General features: G+C 40.1%; 1 protein-coding gene across 1 annotated transcript in view; it reads left to right on the forward strand.

Moving 5' to 3' along the window:
• Positions 1–504: 504 nt before the first annotated feature.
• Positions 505–18,232, forward strand: part of MEOX2 (mesenchyme homeobox 2) — a gene marked incomplete at both ends in the record, with an annotated part of 53,001 nt that continues 35,273 nt past the window's right edge. Inside the window, one exon of the mRNA XM_082015147.1 lies at positions 505–1,015. Coding sequence (XP_081871273.1) covers positions 505–1,015 — 511 coding nt within the window. The remainder of the gene's footprint in view (positions 1,016–18,232) is intronic.

Here is an 18,232-nt window from a genome sequence, read left to right on the forward strand (position 1 = left end):
CGGAGCCGCGCCCCCCCCCACCCCCCCGCCGCTGCCGCGGGCGCCCGGGGCGCGGGCGCGCAGCGCTGCCGCCCGCTGACGGAGCGGCTCGGCGCGGGGACGGCGCTGGCGTTTTGGAGGGAGTTTGCATGTGGTCAGTGCTGTGTTGCTAAGCCAGCCCCCAGCTCACATTACACACTACTGTATTTATAACCTCTCGGAGCTGTTTCCCCCTTCAAGCAGTTCTCTGGGACCACCTTCTATTGGCTTCAACCTCTCCCACTTCTTGACATCTGAGCAGCTCTGAGAAAGGCTCATCTAGGTCCGAGTGTTTATGCAGCGGAGACTGGCCACTAGGGCTAAAGACCTGGATTATCTGAGCTCAGCTGCCTGCTGCAAAGTCTGTCGTTGCCGTTTTGGAAAAAAAAATCCCAACCCCGATCTGTTTACAGTGAAAGTTGACAAAGGGTGGTGAAGTTGGATCTTTCCTAAACTCTCCTGCCTGGAACCTGAGACTTGCATGCCATGGATCACACACTCTTTGGCTGCCTGCGCAGCCCCCATGCCACTGCGCAGAGCTTGCACCCTTTCTCCCAGTCTTCTCTTGCCCTGCATGGAAGATCTGACCACATGTCCTACCCTGATCTGTCTTCTTCTTCTTCCTCTTGCATAATAGCGGGATACCCCAATGAGGAGGGCATGTTTGCCAGCCAGCATCATAGGGGGCACCACCACCATCACCATCACCACCACCACCACCACCAGCAACAGCAGCACCAGGCTTTGCAGACGAACTGGCACATTCCTCAGATGTCGTCTCCTCCCGCCGCGGCCAGGCACAGCCTCTGCCTTCAGCCCGACTCAGGAGGACCCCCGGAGCTGGGCAGCAGCCCCCCCGTCCTGTGTTCAAACTCTTCCAGCCTGGGCACTAACACCCCCACGGGGGCAGCGTGTGCGCCAGGGGACTATGGCAGGCAGGCTCTGTCCCCGGTGGAAACAGAGAAGAGGTCCGGCAAAAGGAAAAGCGACAGCTCAGGTAACGGCTCACGCTTTCCTCTGCGGGGCGGGACCCCCGGGCGGAGGGTGCCGGGGGGAGCTGCGCTGCCGGGCCCCGGGTCCCCCGCCGCGGCTGGGCTCGGCCAGGCTGGCCCCGGCCCGGCCCGGCCCGGCCCCGGCCCCACCGCGGAGCTCTCGCCGCCCGCTGACACCGGGCTGCCGGATGGCTCCTTCCCCCAAACGCGCTTGCGGGATCTCCATCATTAAAGGAAGCTTTATTAGTGCTGCGGTGGGGAGTTGGGGGTGGGAATAAAAAGGAAAAATCCAGCACGTGGTAGAGCATGAAATCAAGGTGGCGGTCGTGGTGGGGGAGAGAGTTTCTTGCAGTCAAGGAGAGAAACGTTTGTAGTTTGGGTGAGGATTTTAGCATCTGGTCCGGCGTCCCCCTCCCCCCTGCCCGATACGCCACCTCTGCTTCAAAATTCAGAATATAGCGCGCTCCTTCCCCTCCGCCCCTTCGCCGCGGAGCTGACGGCGGCTCCGAGGCGATTGCACAACGCTTGGAAACTCTGCCTTGGAAGTGGGGATTCGGGAGAGGAGCTGATGCCCTGCTGCCCTGTAGGATCTGGGTGCGCCTGCATCAAATCCTCAGCGTGGAGGGGGCAAAATTTGGAGTCTGCAAAGCAAACGGATGAATGGGATTTTTAGAAAAGCTGCTTCGCTTCAGTTTGCTGGTGGCGGGGGCGGAGGGAAGGAAGGAGCTGTCTGACTTTTAAAATCACTGCAATTCTTACTTAAAGAGGAGCATAAAAACATGTAGACCCGCAGTCATTCCAGGGCGATGATCTGGCATCGCTGAGTGCACAAAAAATCCTTGACAGAATCTCCGCTTTTTGAAACGGCAAAGCCTGTCACAGTCCCACTCTGACAAAAGCCACTCGGGGAAGGCAACGCGACTGATGGCACTTCCGTTAGAGCGCACGTAAACCGGGGGGTCATCAAAAATATACTGAGACAGGCAGGAGGCACTTGAAAGAGAGAGGGCTCAACAGTCTGAAAACTCAAGAGCAGGCGTAGTGAATTGTTTGTTATCGAGGAAGAGAAAGTGAAAGGCTTTTCCAGATATTTATGAAGTTCACAACTGAAACCGTGACCTCTTTCACTCAAAATGTTGTGAGCTTGGTAAAGTGGTAAGCAACAGAAGCTGCTTTTAAAAAATAACCCTGAAGGATACCATCATTTTCTTCATTGGCCGTTACATTAAGAAACGTTTACAGTAATTCGGAATGGGTTTGACTGAATTTCATCTTACGTAGCTGGTATACGGGCTGAAAAGTCTTCCAAGATTAAAAGCCGTATTTTGTTAAAACACCGGTGGTGAAATCTATTGTTGCACCTTCAATACGTTTTATGAAATGAAAGGAATTCTCTGATTTCGTGAGGTGTATGAGCAATACTAAAATTTGAGTCCCCATTACTACTGGGAAAATAACTGGATGCCTGTCGGTGTAAAGATTAATTGTATTTGTCAGTCAGCCTAAAGCTGAAGGAAGAAAGGAAATCAGCCCCTTTCACTGTCAGGGAAGTATCTGTATCGCTTTCTGTTTATTTCATTTTGCAATGCAAACCAAAAAAAGCCAGTGGGGAATGTCACAAACCTTACCCTGAAGTGGCTGGAGTCTTCCACTGGATTTAGTGGACAAGGGTTCGAGCCTTTAGCCATGGTGACGCTTATCTTGCGCTGTACTCCGAGCCTCACTTTCTAAGACTTTCTGAAGATCAAGGCAGGTAACTGTTTCCTCCTCCCTTCCCCTAAGAAAAAAATACTGTCTCCGTTCACACAATTGCAAATCTCTGAAACTGAAAATAGGCATCTTTTGACAACAACTGGGTAGCTTTGGTTTTTCTTCAGGAAAAGCCCGAGTTTTGGACTGAACGTTTAACCCCACCCCTTTATTAATCCTGAACTCTGGTGCTAGGTATTTAATGCCCTTCTAATGTATGGTAGCAAGAGCTATTTTTAAGTCGCTGCATTTCTATATTTGTCATCCATAATTGCCCCTCATTTGATTAAAAATCACCCCCTTTATTTCTCATTAATCTGCTTTTTTTAAACAAATTGCTGTACTTGAAAGAATTTCATCTACGCCTTCCCCACTTTTTAGAGACATATTCATCACACTTGGAACTACTTCAGTAGGCATTTGTATAAAATCCTAATAGTAAATAACTAAGAAGTGACGAGAGACTGTTTAAGTTTCAGTGCCAGCATTCTGAGACAATTATTAATGCTCTTGCTTATTTACAGATATATTTCCTCTTCTTAAGCATATCACTTAAGGCCACAGAATGTTCACTGTTTTCTTGAGCACTGAATCTGTTCCGCATTTCAGAGCTGAATTAACCTTAGGCTACCCCTTTCTTGCACTACTTCGCTTTTGTTCCTGAATGTTTGAGATCGGGAATGTTGATTCGTAAAAATGAGTTTGTATCTTTTATCTGCCAAACTAGTAACTGTTGCTCAGCCACATAGATATTCTGAAAATTTACCAGCAGAGATACCCCACTTTGCTTATTTGTTATGATGGCGGGAGTGTAATTTTTTAAATTATAAACAAAAATCCAGAGGGCAAGTAAAATTTTGGATGATGGATTGTGTATTTATCCCTGTGGTTCTTCTTTTTCCCTGGAATTCACATATTGCAGGGGAATGGGAGGATAGAAATATTTTGCGCTGTGCTCTCTTCTACTTCTGTTTGGGATTGAGAAAGCAAGGTGAACCACGCTTTCGTAGTAGTTTTGTATACGCTGTCTGACTTACAGCTTTCTTTTGCCCTAACCCAGGTTTTAAGCAGTTTGGGAAGTTCCCTTTGAAGATATTGAATAGGCTGCTACAGAACAGGGTAAAATTGTCAACTGCTCTTGTTGTACAGGACTGGGAAATACTGTTTGCTTAGTCACCAAGCCCTGCGTGCTACAGCTGTCAGTGTCTCCAGGTTTTGTAGGCGCTCTCTCATTATCTTCAGAACATTCCTTTCAACCTGCGTAGGCCCAGAAGTGGGTCAGTGAACTAGCCTGCGCGTTGAGGAGTGATGCACACAAATCTTTAGACATTAAAGTTTTGCAGTGAATAATGGCATCTGCATCCTTGCCTTTGTAAGTCAGCTCTGCGTACGTCAAGGATGTAGGAGTAAAAAGATGATACTAAATTTGAGGATAAGTTCCAAATAAAATCACTTATTTTAAAGTGCACTAATGGTCAGAATTAATCTTGTGTGCTAATGAGGTGCGGATGAAAACCATGCTGAGTGTATAAAAAACATATTCTTGGAGTGCTTTGTTGCTTTGTGGTACGAGTTGTTCTATATGGGATATTTTGGATTTTTCTAATGCCTCCCCTTCTCATTACTTGCCTGTGACTTTTGAGGCCATTTTATTTCTGTTTTGTATAGAGTAGGTTTTGATTCTCAGACGATGCAGAACACATCAAATGCAAAATTACTACTGCGATAGTCTAAGTTGGCTTACTTAGGCCCAAGTTTTCTTAAAACTCGAGTCAGGAGAAAAGCATATTGATGCCTATATAGAAAGTGTAATCTAGGTTTACTGAGAAAGACGAAAAGAAAGTGAATCTGGTAGCCTTAAGGAAGCCTAAAACGTTATGGCAAAAAAAGTATCTGTATTATGCTGAAAAGACCAGGGGAAGGCTGAGTACTGTTGAAGGGATTCTTCGAAGCACTACAGATATTCAAACATTTAATTGTGATAGATAAATATATGTTACAAGTAATTTTGATTCCAGTTAAAATCTCATGTAATTAAACACATGCTTCCAGGCGTAAGAAAGCTTTTTTTTTTTTTTTTTTTAAAGTTTGACAGGGAAAAATGCTTTTATATGATGCAGATTTCTAAGGAAAAGCTAGCAGGTAATAACAACTATTCAGATTTTTGACTGTATTTACAATAGTATCATATAGAAATATTGCTGTTAAACCTACAAAAACATTTCAGGAATCCAGTGTTTCAATAGCTGTTCTGCTGGTTTTTGTTCATTGACAGATCACATGAAAAGAAAACAATACTCTTTTTTTCCAGTGTTTTAAGGTCTTTTATAACCTACCTATTCTCAACATGCAAGCAGTAAAAAGTTACATCTCCAGGGAGTTTATTTTAAACACATCTAAATATCATAAATCATATGTACGTGTTTGAAATGGTCTCTAAAAAGCAGGTCATTTTGATAAATGATTATAAATACTGTGAAATCATGGGTTTTGAGAACTTCTGATTGGTTTCTGAAACACATCAGTAAGAAAAATGAGCTGCACACTTGTAGTCAGAAAGAACTGTGTAACTGATTCATCAATATGTCTGTGCTTTTCAGCGTGGTTGTAAACGGAAGTAAGAAAAATACATAATAAAGCATAGTTTTTCTGGAAAGAGTTAATTTGTTTGGTAGCCAGTATCAAAGCATCATTTACCATTAAAAAAAACCCCCAAACAATAAAAAACACCTCTGTAGATTTCATTAATGAAACAAGTTCAACATCTGATGAATAATAATCATAGTTTTAGGAGAAAACTTTTAAGGCTGATTGTTTAGCAAATGTTGGACTACATAGTGGGCTACTTGCTCGGTTGTTTAATAGATGAAAATTTGTAATATGTTCACTTTCGCTCTCAGGAAATATAGTCAGGAACTTTTCTAGGACTGTAAAATTTTTAAACACTTTTTACTGATACAGTCTCAGAATTCTTTACCCATAGCCAAAGAGTAATTTTATGTGAACAGAAATATTTAAGTATGGCATCTAATTATGTATTTCTGTCTGTTTATATATATCATTCACTAGGATTTACACTCCCCCCCACAGCCCACCCTTTTAGAAACATCGGGGTCCCAATACAGACATTCACTTGGAGCACAAATGTTTTTGTGAGAAGGTCTATTGACTCTAGTGGAACTACTGAAGTGCCCAAAGTTTTTTAAGCCGTTGGAGCTTAACTCTGTTACTCTGTTTTAAATCTTTGGCACAGAAATGTAATTGCATGTTATTCTTTTGTTATTTGGTATTAAGCACTATCAAGGATCCCAGTCTTCAAAGCAAAGTCACCGAGGGGTCTGGATGAGTAAGAAGTGTGGTACTAGAACCAAATGGAGAAGGAGATATGGACACATGCGGATTAAAGATCCGAACGTTCTGGCAATATCTGGAGAAAACTTTTCAAAGAATCATGGTTGTAGTTACCTTTCAGGATTTTTAAACTGCTGTTGCTTGGTAGGGAAAGAAGAATGCTTTATAATTCTTGCAGATCTTTATTGATAAAATATTAGGATTGCCTGATTGTTTGAGCATTGCCAATTCAGCATTATAGATATAAATTGAATTTTAATTTTATTGGTTTTAACATCCTAGGATAAAATTTGTCCTAACATATCTAGCATAACTTCTCTAGTATTTTGCACAGTAAGTAATCAGATTCCAGACTTTTTTTGCCAGACTTGTTGCCCTTTTTAGACATGCTAATTATTTAATAAGTGCTTTTTAATTGAGCCTGTTAGTCTGCATATAGTTTGCCGTTTGGAAATACTCATTCTTTAGTGATGTGATGACTCAACATGCTGTATCTTTGAAGTCCTCAAGAGTAGGATTGAGCTCTGTGTCTTGAAATTCAAGGGAAGGTGACAACATTATCTTTGCTGCTACCTGCTAATAATCTGGTATTGCTCACTGGATTATTGCTTTCAGCAAATACAGTGTTACACAGTGGTGTGAATGGTCGCTGTAGCATGTTTCTTTCAGTAGCAAAATGTATTCTACCACGCAGTTTTGCTAGTCTCTGGAAAGGAAGAGAAATAAATCTGGTTTCCTCTGCTACAATGAGCACAGTTTCAATGCATCAGTAAAATGTAGTTATGGTGGGGTTGGGTTCAATCCTTATTTTTGCTATGTTATCCTGTGTCCTTGTTCCAATACACTTAAGAATGCAACTTGAACGGATGCGAAAGGAAAGTCGTATTTTTAAAATACAAATACTTGCATATGACGCTAATAAGGTTTCTAACTAAAATAGTGTGGCGTTAGAGAAGTTTGATAAACAGTGCTTGAGGCTACTTCATTACATCAGTGCACAGCTGGGCACTGAACCCAGCCTTATGACCTGTCTCGAGCCTGTGCCCTGTCCTTTTATGTCTGTTTCCCCAACCCATACAATGGCAAAACCAGTGCTTTCCTTCCATTTGTAAAGTCCTGTGAGCTTTTCTTAAACGAAAAGCTTTGTGCGCGTGTGCGCGCTTGCTTGCGCTTTTTTTAGTAGGCTTTAAAGACTTGCAGATCCGCATCGCCATCTCTCAAGTAGTGCTGGTGGCAGGGTGGGAGCGGGACGGTGCGCAGCCACCCCGCAGAAAAAGCCGCCTTCCCCTTGCTCAGCAGGGCGATCGCATCACCCTTACCAGCGTGAGCTTGTGCGGCTTGTGCGTAGGTGCGCGCAGCAAGAAGTCGTTTGACTTCTGGAGCGAGTGTCTGGGGTCTTTGATGACCGGGTAGCTGCTTTTCTGTTGCATTTAATGAAAGCTTGAATTCAAAAATAGCCTGATGTAATTGTGTTGGATGTACACGGTCTAGTGTTGTATGTATTTAAAGTATCTGAATCACTAAAAAAAGTTATTAAAATAAATGGTTTATAAACATACGTGCTAAGGCAAGTTTCACCTGGAAGATACTGATGACAAAACTCCCACTGATTTTTGGTAGTACCAGATTTTAAGACACGCATTCTTACTATTCTACTATGAATGTAGCTTAGTTTGGGAGAGGAGATAGGCCAGCTAGCCGTGCTAGTGCTTACGCTTTTTGTGATACGCCGTCTTGCGGGCTTCCAGCGGCAAGCACAGCAAAGGAATGCTTGTTAAAAAAACACTGCTGCCATCGGTCTTAGTTTTCTAGCGTGGTGGAAACACATTTGTTGTCCTTGTTATTTATTAGTATATGTTACAAAATCTGCGTCCTTTGGTAAGTTCACCTAAACCATATCCATTTAAAATAATATTTTAATAGATAAAAATTTAAATCACATTATTCAGTCTCTGCTAATTTATGTATATATCTGTAGTATCATTAGTGCAGAGTTGCATCACTGTATCCTAGCATTCACTGAGTGATGCAAAGTGGAAAAAAAAAATAATTACTACAAAGGCAGTTCACTGTCATACAGAAAAGTTGCTTCTGAAGTTTTCTACTAAACATTATACATAGGCAACTTAGGCTGTCAAAATTCTACTTGTTAACATCAGTTATATTAAAGATGTAAGATTAATTGTAGATTAGGGAGGATGTCCTTCATTTTGAGATCTTGGACCTGCAGAAGACAGTGACATACCTCCTGTTCGGAATGTGAGTTCATTTTCCACATGGAATTGTGAATTTTACAAATGGTTTTGGGGGTAGGTTACTTGACTGGAAGTTTTGATATTAATGAATAGGCATGTGATCACACATCAAAAGAAAAATCAGAAAGCACATTTGGAAATTGGCTATTGGATATTGTGTACTTTAATGATGAATGTAATCATTCAATACTATGCAGTCTGAAATCACCGGAGCTTCTTACTCAATACAAAGAAAGCAAACAGTCTGAACTTTGTGTTGAAAATTACCTGTGCTGAACAAACCTTGCGGTAGTAGGAAAAAGGGCCCTTAAAATAAATGAACAGAAGAAAACATACATGAAAACTTAACAGTCATTTGAAATAAAAGTTATTTTGTACTCAAACCTATGTTTCCTTTTATCTTTCTTTTCAACAAATGAAACAAAATAATGGACCAAACAACGGAAGAAACAAGTCTCAAAGGAATGAGTCAAATCTTTCATTTATGATGGAAGAGCATAGTTTTACTAAACCAATAAAATCCAGTGGATTATGAAACCCTAACTGGAAGCCAAGTAATCTTTTTTCTTTCTTTCTTCCTTCCTTTCTTTCTTTCTTTCTCTCTTTTTTTTTTTTTTATGAAGCTGGTTCTTGGACTAGAGAAAAATTGGTTGATTGAACATCATTTTATAGCAAATAGGATATGAAAAACTAAAACTGAAACAGATTACTGCAGGCTTTTAAAAGTCCTTCTTCCTTCTGCATTCTCTCAGATCTCTAATAGCTATTTTTTATTTTTAGCGAGTGAGCCTGAAAAAATACTGCCTTACATAAACTGTGTTAGATGCACTTCAGTGTCCTCTGCCACCGTTGTAAGTTTTAATTCTTAGACTGTGATCCTACGATGATGCCAGTATGCATTTAATTTTTTATGTTGGGAGATGAATGAAATCTTGGGTGTGCTGAAGTCAAAGACAACTGCTGAGTGGAGCCAGGACTTCACAGCAGAAGTAGTCGTATTACTTTGATACTAACACACCTGAAGTTAAGTGTAAGTTTACACATTTTGGTGAATTGGGGGCATTAGCCACTTAAATTTACCAAGCGGAAAAAACTGTTTCCCACTTTGGTCCTTCTAAAAATAGGTACTAAAAAATCTGTCGGACATATGTGGACTGACAGTATAGCTCTGAAGAGAGTTGAATGAATCGTGGGGTTTTCTACCTGCCAAGCAAAAAATGGCATATTCCAGAAAAATGCAATGTACCCTGAGTGGTACCTTTGGAAGGGGGTGTTTTTGCAGGGTGCGTGGGGTTCCTCGGGCACACGAGTCTCAGTAGCTTTTCAGGCCTTTTCAAGCTGTAGGCTCCATCCTCACAGGATATGTGGACAAGCAAAACCAACTTGTTAAAATGAGCTTATTGTAAAAAGAATGGTAACAACAGTGACTAGGTGTCTCCTCAATTCATGAAAATACTTGGTTTTGGTAAAGGAAAAAAACTGAAGGACACTGAAGGAAAAAGAACTGAAATCAGATATGTTGATAAACGGTATGACGGCACATTTTGCTGCAGTGAGCTGGTAAAAACGTATTGAATGGAATCCCGTGCGGCTAAGATGACATTGGTTGCTCGAAGATGCCTTGTAAAGCTTTGTGCTTAGAACACCAGACAGTATTTTCTCCGAGAAGAAAACAGCAGTCGAGTGTGGGCTAAGGCACATTCACTCCTTTCAAGTTGGTATTTTCCGAACTAGACTTTAAAACCTAGTAAAAGTCCATGAGTCATGCTCGCCTTACATAGGGCTTAGGGAGAACTGAGAATGTTGCAAGTCCTTTGCATTGTGGAATTACTGATCTGATTGACTCAAAAATGACATAGTAGTATTAGGCTTTTTTTTTTTTTTCTTTCTATATTCTTGTTTTGGGAGTACCACAATGACCTCAAGCCACAGCTGTGTGTTAAGTCTTTGCGTTCCCGAGGACATTAGAACAATACATACTAATGGTCTCACTCCCGGCTCCTTCTCCCTCCCTGCCTCTCTTTCTTTTTTTAGACAAGTCCATTTCTGAAAGAGTGTATGCCTGTATATCCTTTCAATTTCCATTTATCCTTGCAGAATGAGCACTTTCTTTACTGCAAAACAAAAAATACCACCCTTTACCTCAACCAGTTTTCCATTAGATGTTAACATAGAATAACTTAAGAACTGCGGTGATCCACTAAATAGAACAGTACGGTCAGGTAATGTTAGTCTGTTAGGCAATGCAAGATGAAACTGTTACGGATCAGTGGAGCAGAGTCAGATAAAAATAGGAGGCTTCATTAGCAGCTGTCCATAAGGAGACTTGAATCTGCCGCATTATCTTTTCTGGTATTACTACCACTTTAATGTACATAATTTTCTAATAGATTATATTATTAGACCAATAGAAAGAGTGACTATTCTGTCTGTATTTTTATGAAATAGTATGTTATGATTAAAAGTAGTAAATAGAACAACTTAAATTACACAGTTTAAAAAAATAATGTGAATAAGCACAGGAGAAAAAGCTGGAGAGAAGGGCGCAAATATTTTGGATTGGTTTACACTACGAAGAAATATGCTGCCAAACTTTCCTGTAGCTTTGGTTTAGCTTTGCATTTTAAATTTTTTTTTCTTCATTCATTCTGACCCCTTTACTTTTTATACTTCAATTCATTGCTACAACTTTGCGAGGCAAACATCTTTATTGCTTTAATATAAGAGTATGTACAGAAATCTAACAGTATTCAAACCCTATAAAGCTATCTTTATTTCATTCATTCCCAACTGAAATTTAGACATGCAGAGAAGGCGCCAATCAGGTTTGCAGTCTGCTGGCATGAGAAGTATCAGAGATTTAATGTTTTTGTATTTGCAAACATACCATGAAAGCTTTGCCAGACATGACACCCAAACAAACAGGTTTTTTTTGGATAGAGATTGTGCGTTTCAAGAACAGTGGCTAAATGCATCCAGCATTTAGTATATTTGTAGTGGAAGTGAAGTATATTTGATGAAATATAACTTACAGAATGACCTAATCCTTCAGCGTTCTCGGGAAAGCTGTTTACTTCCCTCCTTCAAAAGCTACTCAGTGCTTTACCAGTCTGTGTACTGATGCTCTAACCCTGTCGAAGCTTAGGTTACTGTGTAAAATTATCTTGGAATTAATAGTGTAACATTAAAAAAGTTAAGCACAGGCATGTCAGTTGCTACTCTGTCATTGATTCCTTCAGCTTGGTAGTGTGCGTCTGAGAAATGTTTGTAGTTCTACAACATATGGGTAGATACCATAAAAATATTATTTATGGAGGCTCTGGCTTGCTTTTGTTTTTCAGGCATGTTTCACAACTAATTGGTAGTCTTAATTCACACACACACAAACTAAAAGATGCATCCATGTTAACCTTGAACATATAGTTGACTTAATTATGTTGATAAGTAGAAAGCTCGATGCTACCTATATAGTGGAGTCTGGCTACGTGTTATTTCTGGCCTGTTGATTAAAAGGACCTTGTTAACGTATCAGCAGACTCTTATTACAAAAGGTGGAGGTGAAATGCACACTGAGATAGAAATGCAAGAAGTACTGCTCTTATCTGAGATGTTCATATGAACCTCCATGGAGCCTTACTGGTTCAGAAGTTATTTGGTGGGGGGTATGTGTTTCCTAAATAGCTCTGGAAGAGTATTTCTGCAAGTTGGGAACTGAAGCAAGTCCAGGGAACGTGTCTAGCATGTTGCACAACAAGCACAAAAAGGTCTCACTAATGAGCCTTTGCACCTTCCCTGCCATGTCATTTAATGTCTCCTATATCTCTGCTCTCCATAAAGCCTAAGAGCTAGTTTTATGCAGTTAAGGTCGGTTTCTTTATAAAAGCAGACAGCATTTCCTTTCCTTCCAGGGCAAGAATGCACAGATGTACGAAAAAATGCTCACAAAAGAGACCTAGGGGTGAGCACAAAGCATTTTTTTAGAGGAGCAAACCAACTTTGTCCTTGATTTCCCCAGTACAAGGCCATGGGCTGCTGCTTGTTCTGAACAGGGTGAGAGCTATGGTTTAGAAGATCTTATTTTGCCACGGGAGTTTGCATGTTGCTTTTATCAGTCTGCTCGCTCTCAAATACATTTTCAGACTGTTCCACAAATGAATTTTTCGCCTCTTTGCAGAAATCGAATCCTGTTTTCCTGCCCTGGCCTTCTCTTGGTTGCTATTTTAACCCTGCCAAAGCCAAAGCTGATGAAATGATCCTACCTTTCAATCATACCCTCTTGAAATTACCTTCCTAGAATCCTTCTTCTGGTTCCAGTTTATCCTCTCAGAGTTAAACTGTTATTTCCCTGCAAGGCGTTGCCCAACTGCTACTCAGCCAATGTTTCAGATCCTGTTTCTTATCTACCTCAAATTTTTGTCCATGCTGTCTTAAGTGTGTTCTTCCTTTTTCCATCTACACTCTTCGGTATGGCTGACGTACATGCAAGAAAACATCCAGAAGCAATATTCTGTCACTATTCCATCGGCCCCAAACCATCAGTTGTTTTACTGTGACTTTTCTGTTGATAACCACAGGTCAATCATGTCTCTTCCATGCATTTATGGTGTGTAAGAAAAGCGTGCAAGCCTGAGAGTAAACAAAAGAAAGAAAGAAAAAAAAAAAGATGCTTTGTGTGATGTCTCTTCTTTTCCTGAGCTTTTAGCTTCACAAGGGTGTGCGCCACAGAGAAGATTCTGTGAAGGGCTATAGTGGAAATCAAGCATGATCCAGACATGACAATGCTGATGGTTAATATCTAATACCAGTGATATACCCAGTATTTAGCAGAGCCTTGTGTAAAAATAGAGTATTTGTAACTAAGCCAAATGAGTGGAAAAAGATTGAATCTAACTTTCTTAAAATGCACGCTTTTAATTCCAAGATTTTAGGTAATAATTACTTGTGCTAGAAGGAATGTGCTTCAAAGAAAGTGAAGTCTCATTTTGAAGGGGCCTGTAAACTCTTTAAATAGCATTGGCAATTTGTCCTTTCACTCTAGTTTTCTGTAAGAAGAATTTTGAAAGTGGTAAAATATTTTTTGTGATTCCATTTCATTGATGTAATAGACAAGAATATACATTTGTTGTGTGTGTGAGTGTGTGCATGTGTGTATTAAATCTAGTAACAGCACATATGGACCTGGGATTGTCCACTTGTTTTGACTGGACCAGCACTTGGTTATACTGTGCTATTTTATTCCTAAATGTGTTTTAAAAACAGTTTACGGAGGGTGAGGGAGCTGCAGACAGGGAGAGGAAAGAAAAGGTACAGGAGTCTTGCTGATACCTTTTGAATGCTTGGGCTTGGCAATTTGCAGTTATTTTCCATATCTAGAGTTTTTGAGCGTAATATCAGCAAACAGAATGCATGGTAAAATTACAGAAGATATTAAATTTGAACTCTGGAGACATAAATTCACATGAGGATCAGATCACAAGATTGGCTGCTTTCCGGCTAGTCGCCAGTGGTCTTTTTTCCATATCACAAAAATCACCATACAGTTTGGCACAACCTTCAGGCTCAGTGAAGAGGATTCTGTTCCAGGACTGAAATAGCCAAAAGCATTAGATGCCAGAATTGAGGTGCGTTTGCAGTGTAGGACGGAGGCAGTTTTACAGCCTTTGTCTCAAGTCTTCTTTCCTCTTGCTAGGAATAAATCTCTCTGGGTTTTGGTAAGAGTTCTATCAGCTTTATAGAGGAAGGAGGGAGGAATGAGACGCTAACCTTATTATTTGTGACTTTATAACTAACAAAATCCTAGAAGTGTGTTGTGTCAGTAACTCACATTTCTGCACCACACATTAGAATCTAATAGACAGTGTTTGAGAAGGTTTTAAAAAATTGGTAAAGAGATACATTTCTGGTCAAAATTAGAAAAAATTTAAACGAGAAAGTTGCAGACTTCTGAAAGTGATGGAGTCCTGCTCCCTTCCCCCACCTTCCATCAGCAAACTGATGTTTCCAGCAACTTCAAAAACAGAAGAGTTCTCTGTAATCCTAAATGTGCATAAGGAACAGATTAAAGTCCTGATTTGCGAAAAAATTTGAGCATATGCTTAAGAACCATTGACTTCAATGGGAGTTAAACATGTCTTCACACACGCTTCTTGAACTGGAGACTAATAAGGATATTAAAAAGGATCAAGAGGCTGCCCCCCTTCAGGAAACGCTGCAAAACTGTCGTAGCTGAAAGCTTTTTTTGTCATAATCATACAGATTTTCATCACTACCCTCCTTACCTCACTTCCAACCTTCACAAAGAGGAGAAAGCAACTCTCCTCTCCTTCTCTTCTCCTCTGTTACCCTCTCTTCTCCCGTGCCACTCTGTGCCAGACTAAGCTTTCTCTGGCTCCAGAAAGGAGAACTACAGACTCTGCAGTGTCCATTAGGGATGCCATTATTTCCAGTGTAATGAATGTGGAAGATGGTCAGATGGTACAGTGGATGGTGGCTGAACAACCCTTCTGAGAGAATTAATTACAACATAGTTAATTACATTGCTGTCTAGCTATGCAGACCTATGAATGATTGGAAGGACATAAAACACAGTACAGATTAAAAAAAAAAGGAAAGGAAACCTTGCTAAAAAGTCACACATAATTTACCTAGAGGAATCCTATTTACAGGGAAAAAGGTACCCCCGCCCCCCCAAACAGTGATCTATATTTATATTCTTTTATTAGACAAGTGACAGATGGAGTGAAGTAGTGATGACTAAAAGGCTTGAGTGTGGGCTGATTTCTTTCAATTCAGTATGACAAAATGGGTTATGTATATGGTTCATGAGTGTGGTACTAATTTATTAAATGCTCATTTGGACTTTAAAAAATAGCTTGCCTTCATTAGCAGTCTCAGGAAACAGACTCCATAGTGTAATAAATCTCACTTGCAGGAATTTTGGCCTGATACTCATCTTAAAATACTCTTAACTTTCTTTTTCTGAACCTTGTCTCATGCTTTACTACAGTCCTAAGTAATTTATCCATTATTTTCATCTTCCAGCATTGGAAGGCAATTCTCATGCATCCTTATACACAGGATTAGTTGGTTTGGGGATGAGTCTTTGTTCTTATCTTCAAGTCATTCATTCCAAATTTTTTTATTTTCTTAATGGAAACCCTTTCTACAAGTGAAGATCAGAGGGAACTTTGGCATAATGGCTATTTAGCATAGAATCGCTTATAGAAAAAAAATTGTGTAAAAATCATACAGCAGTAGAAACCTTAAACCTGAATATAGTTTGGTAAAGAAAATCTGATGAGAAGAATGCTCATTAGGTATAGGAAAAGCTGAAAATGGACTGTATGTTTCTTTCCGTCCCCCAAATTTTATTAAATTACCTTATGTAAATTAGTAAAGATGTTTCCTGCCAAGTCGGTTTACGTGCTTATTGAAGCAGCTTGCTTTCATTCAAGCCAGAAAAAAACACAGATTTCCATCCGTGGTTTTGTGTTTTCACTAGTCGCTGTTTCCTTTGCTGCTGTGGGTGTTGTAAGACTAAAAAGAGACATCCAGTTATTCTTTACTTTTGTCCAGTTGAGTCTACTTATTCATGAACCTGCTTGAAAGTGTTGAGTGTTTCAGTGTTCACTGTGATAACCCTGCAAAAATTCTGTGTCCGTAAGCAGAGACTTTCTTAAAATGTTTGTATTCACACATTTCTGCAGAAGGGGTTTTCCCATAGTGGGAAGAGGACTCGGAACGGACCTTTACTCTCCCAGGGTTAGTATCGGGTAATGCTGTGCATTTCCTACATTATCTGTTTTAGGTGCAGAGGTATGGCACTACCATGTAGTCAATGTTTGCCCTCCAACATTTAAATACAGAGTTTTATGACTACTTAGCACAGCTTTCAACCCTCTTAGAACGTATCAGGGTCCAGGCACAATGATGTATTCTGGGCTCTTGCAGAGCGTTGCAGCTCCTGTGTCACCTTCCACACCACTGTAGGATGGATGTAATTGTCCTGAGCAGCAGGAATTTTGTACCCTTAAAACTTCCCTTAGCATGATGTGGCACAGGACACTTCGACTTACGTCCTACTTCCACATCGTGATGTGATCTCCTTTTTGTTTTCTAATATAATTTACTTGGTAATTTTCTGACTGTTTCTGCTACTGTGTTTTGTTTTATGCTGATTTTCAGTCTGTTCTGTCTTCAAATTTGTGACTTAATCTGTGACCACTTTTTGATAGCCAAGTAAGATGGATTCATATTTTTTAAATGTATTAAACCAAAAAAATCTTGTTTCAAAATATATTGTTTTGAAAGATATATTTTTACAATGACTTTATACAAACTTTATGTCTGCTACTAATAAAAAAGAAAATATTGCAAATAGTCCCTAACCGGGCATTTTGCTAAGTTAGTGTTTTATTCATTTTATTATACTGAAGAATTTAAAAGCTAGAAAAGTTGATATTAAACTGAAAGGGCAATGGAAAGTTGGTAGCCTAAACATTTGTTTTGATTCATATGGAAGGAAAGAATTTGGACCAGATGCTTGAAAGAGCTCAGAACCCAGCAACCCCCATTGTTCTTCATTTAGGTGCCTAAATGGTAACAGTCGGGTATGCAGCTTTCTTGAAAGCTGATCCTTTTGTGTTGAGGCAGCTTTTAGGCTTCAGCCTATCTCTTCCTGGCCGTAGAGCTTTAACTGTAAACATTTTATTCCAGAATTGTTCCTCAGCTATATCCTTCAAGCATTTGCTTATCATTAAGAGATCTATTGTTAATATTGCTGGGCTGCAACCCCTTCAGCGTGTCCTGAGCTTTAAAAATATGTGTCCTTCACGTTGCTTTCATACTGGGGACCTACTTCTCCGCACCTAATGCTTTGGTAATACATTTTCAAGGTGTTCAACCAGCGTGTGGACTCTCTGAAAAATGCAGTACAGTCATATGCTTTTTTTTTGCTTTAGGCTGGCAATCCTGTAAAATGTAACATATTTTAAAGAAACCAGAGCTGTGCACTTTGTTCTATAAAGTAAGCTCCCAGTCCTAGAAAATTTCTTGAGTCCAGCTAGTGTATAGGATGCTTGCAAATCCTTGTGCTTATACTTTAAGGTTCATAATATACAGTTTTATCACAGTATACATGATTGCAAAATTGAATTAAATCAAGATCAAATAAGGCATCCAGTATGCCTTCTTATAGTTAAGATAGTAAAAATTGGCTTTTAATTTTACACAAGTTCTGTATACACGCACACACACTCGCACACAAATAGAAACACAGTAAAAATACCATTTCAAATTTTATTGTGCTGTGGGCTGTATAAGAGGTTGTGTTTGACTCCAGAACTCCTTTGGACTTCATTCTTGGGTTATGACTTTTTAAAATGTAGATATAATTACTAAAAGTAGGGGGCTATTAGCAGGCTTAGAAATTTTTAGTAAATAAGCCACCATACTACCCTGCACCCCAAAAGCAGAGAAGATGAGTGGCTTTGAAATAAGGCACTGGAAAGAAATCAAAGAGAAAAAAGTTGAGTTTCCAACTCTGCCATAGACTTCTTGTACGAATTTGTCTACTAGAACATTGCACAGAACCACCCAAGCTGTCTCCAGTGCTGGAAGTTAGCACATACAGGTCAGCTTTGTGATTTTGCCAGGACAACTGCCCCTGCTGAGAAGCAAGTACGTTATTTTGGGCAAATCATCCTGACTATACCCCCTACAGGAGTCCATGTGTAGACCTACTAGTTATATTTCCTTCAGAGCAATTTCAATAATCTTTACACAGTGCTGTAGTTATTCCATACTTCAGATCTTCAATCTGTAAAACGGGAAAAACTAGCTTACAATTCCTTATATATAAACAGAGCT

The sequence above is a fragment of the Phaethon aethereus genome, assembly GCF_964289735.1.
Source record: "Phaethon aethereus genome assembly, chromosome: 2".
Taxonomy (NCBI): Eukaryota; Metazoa; Chordata; class Aves; order Phaethontiformes; family Phaethontidae; genus Phaethon; species Phaethon aethereus.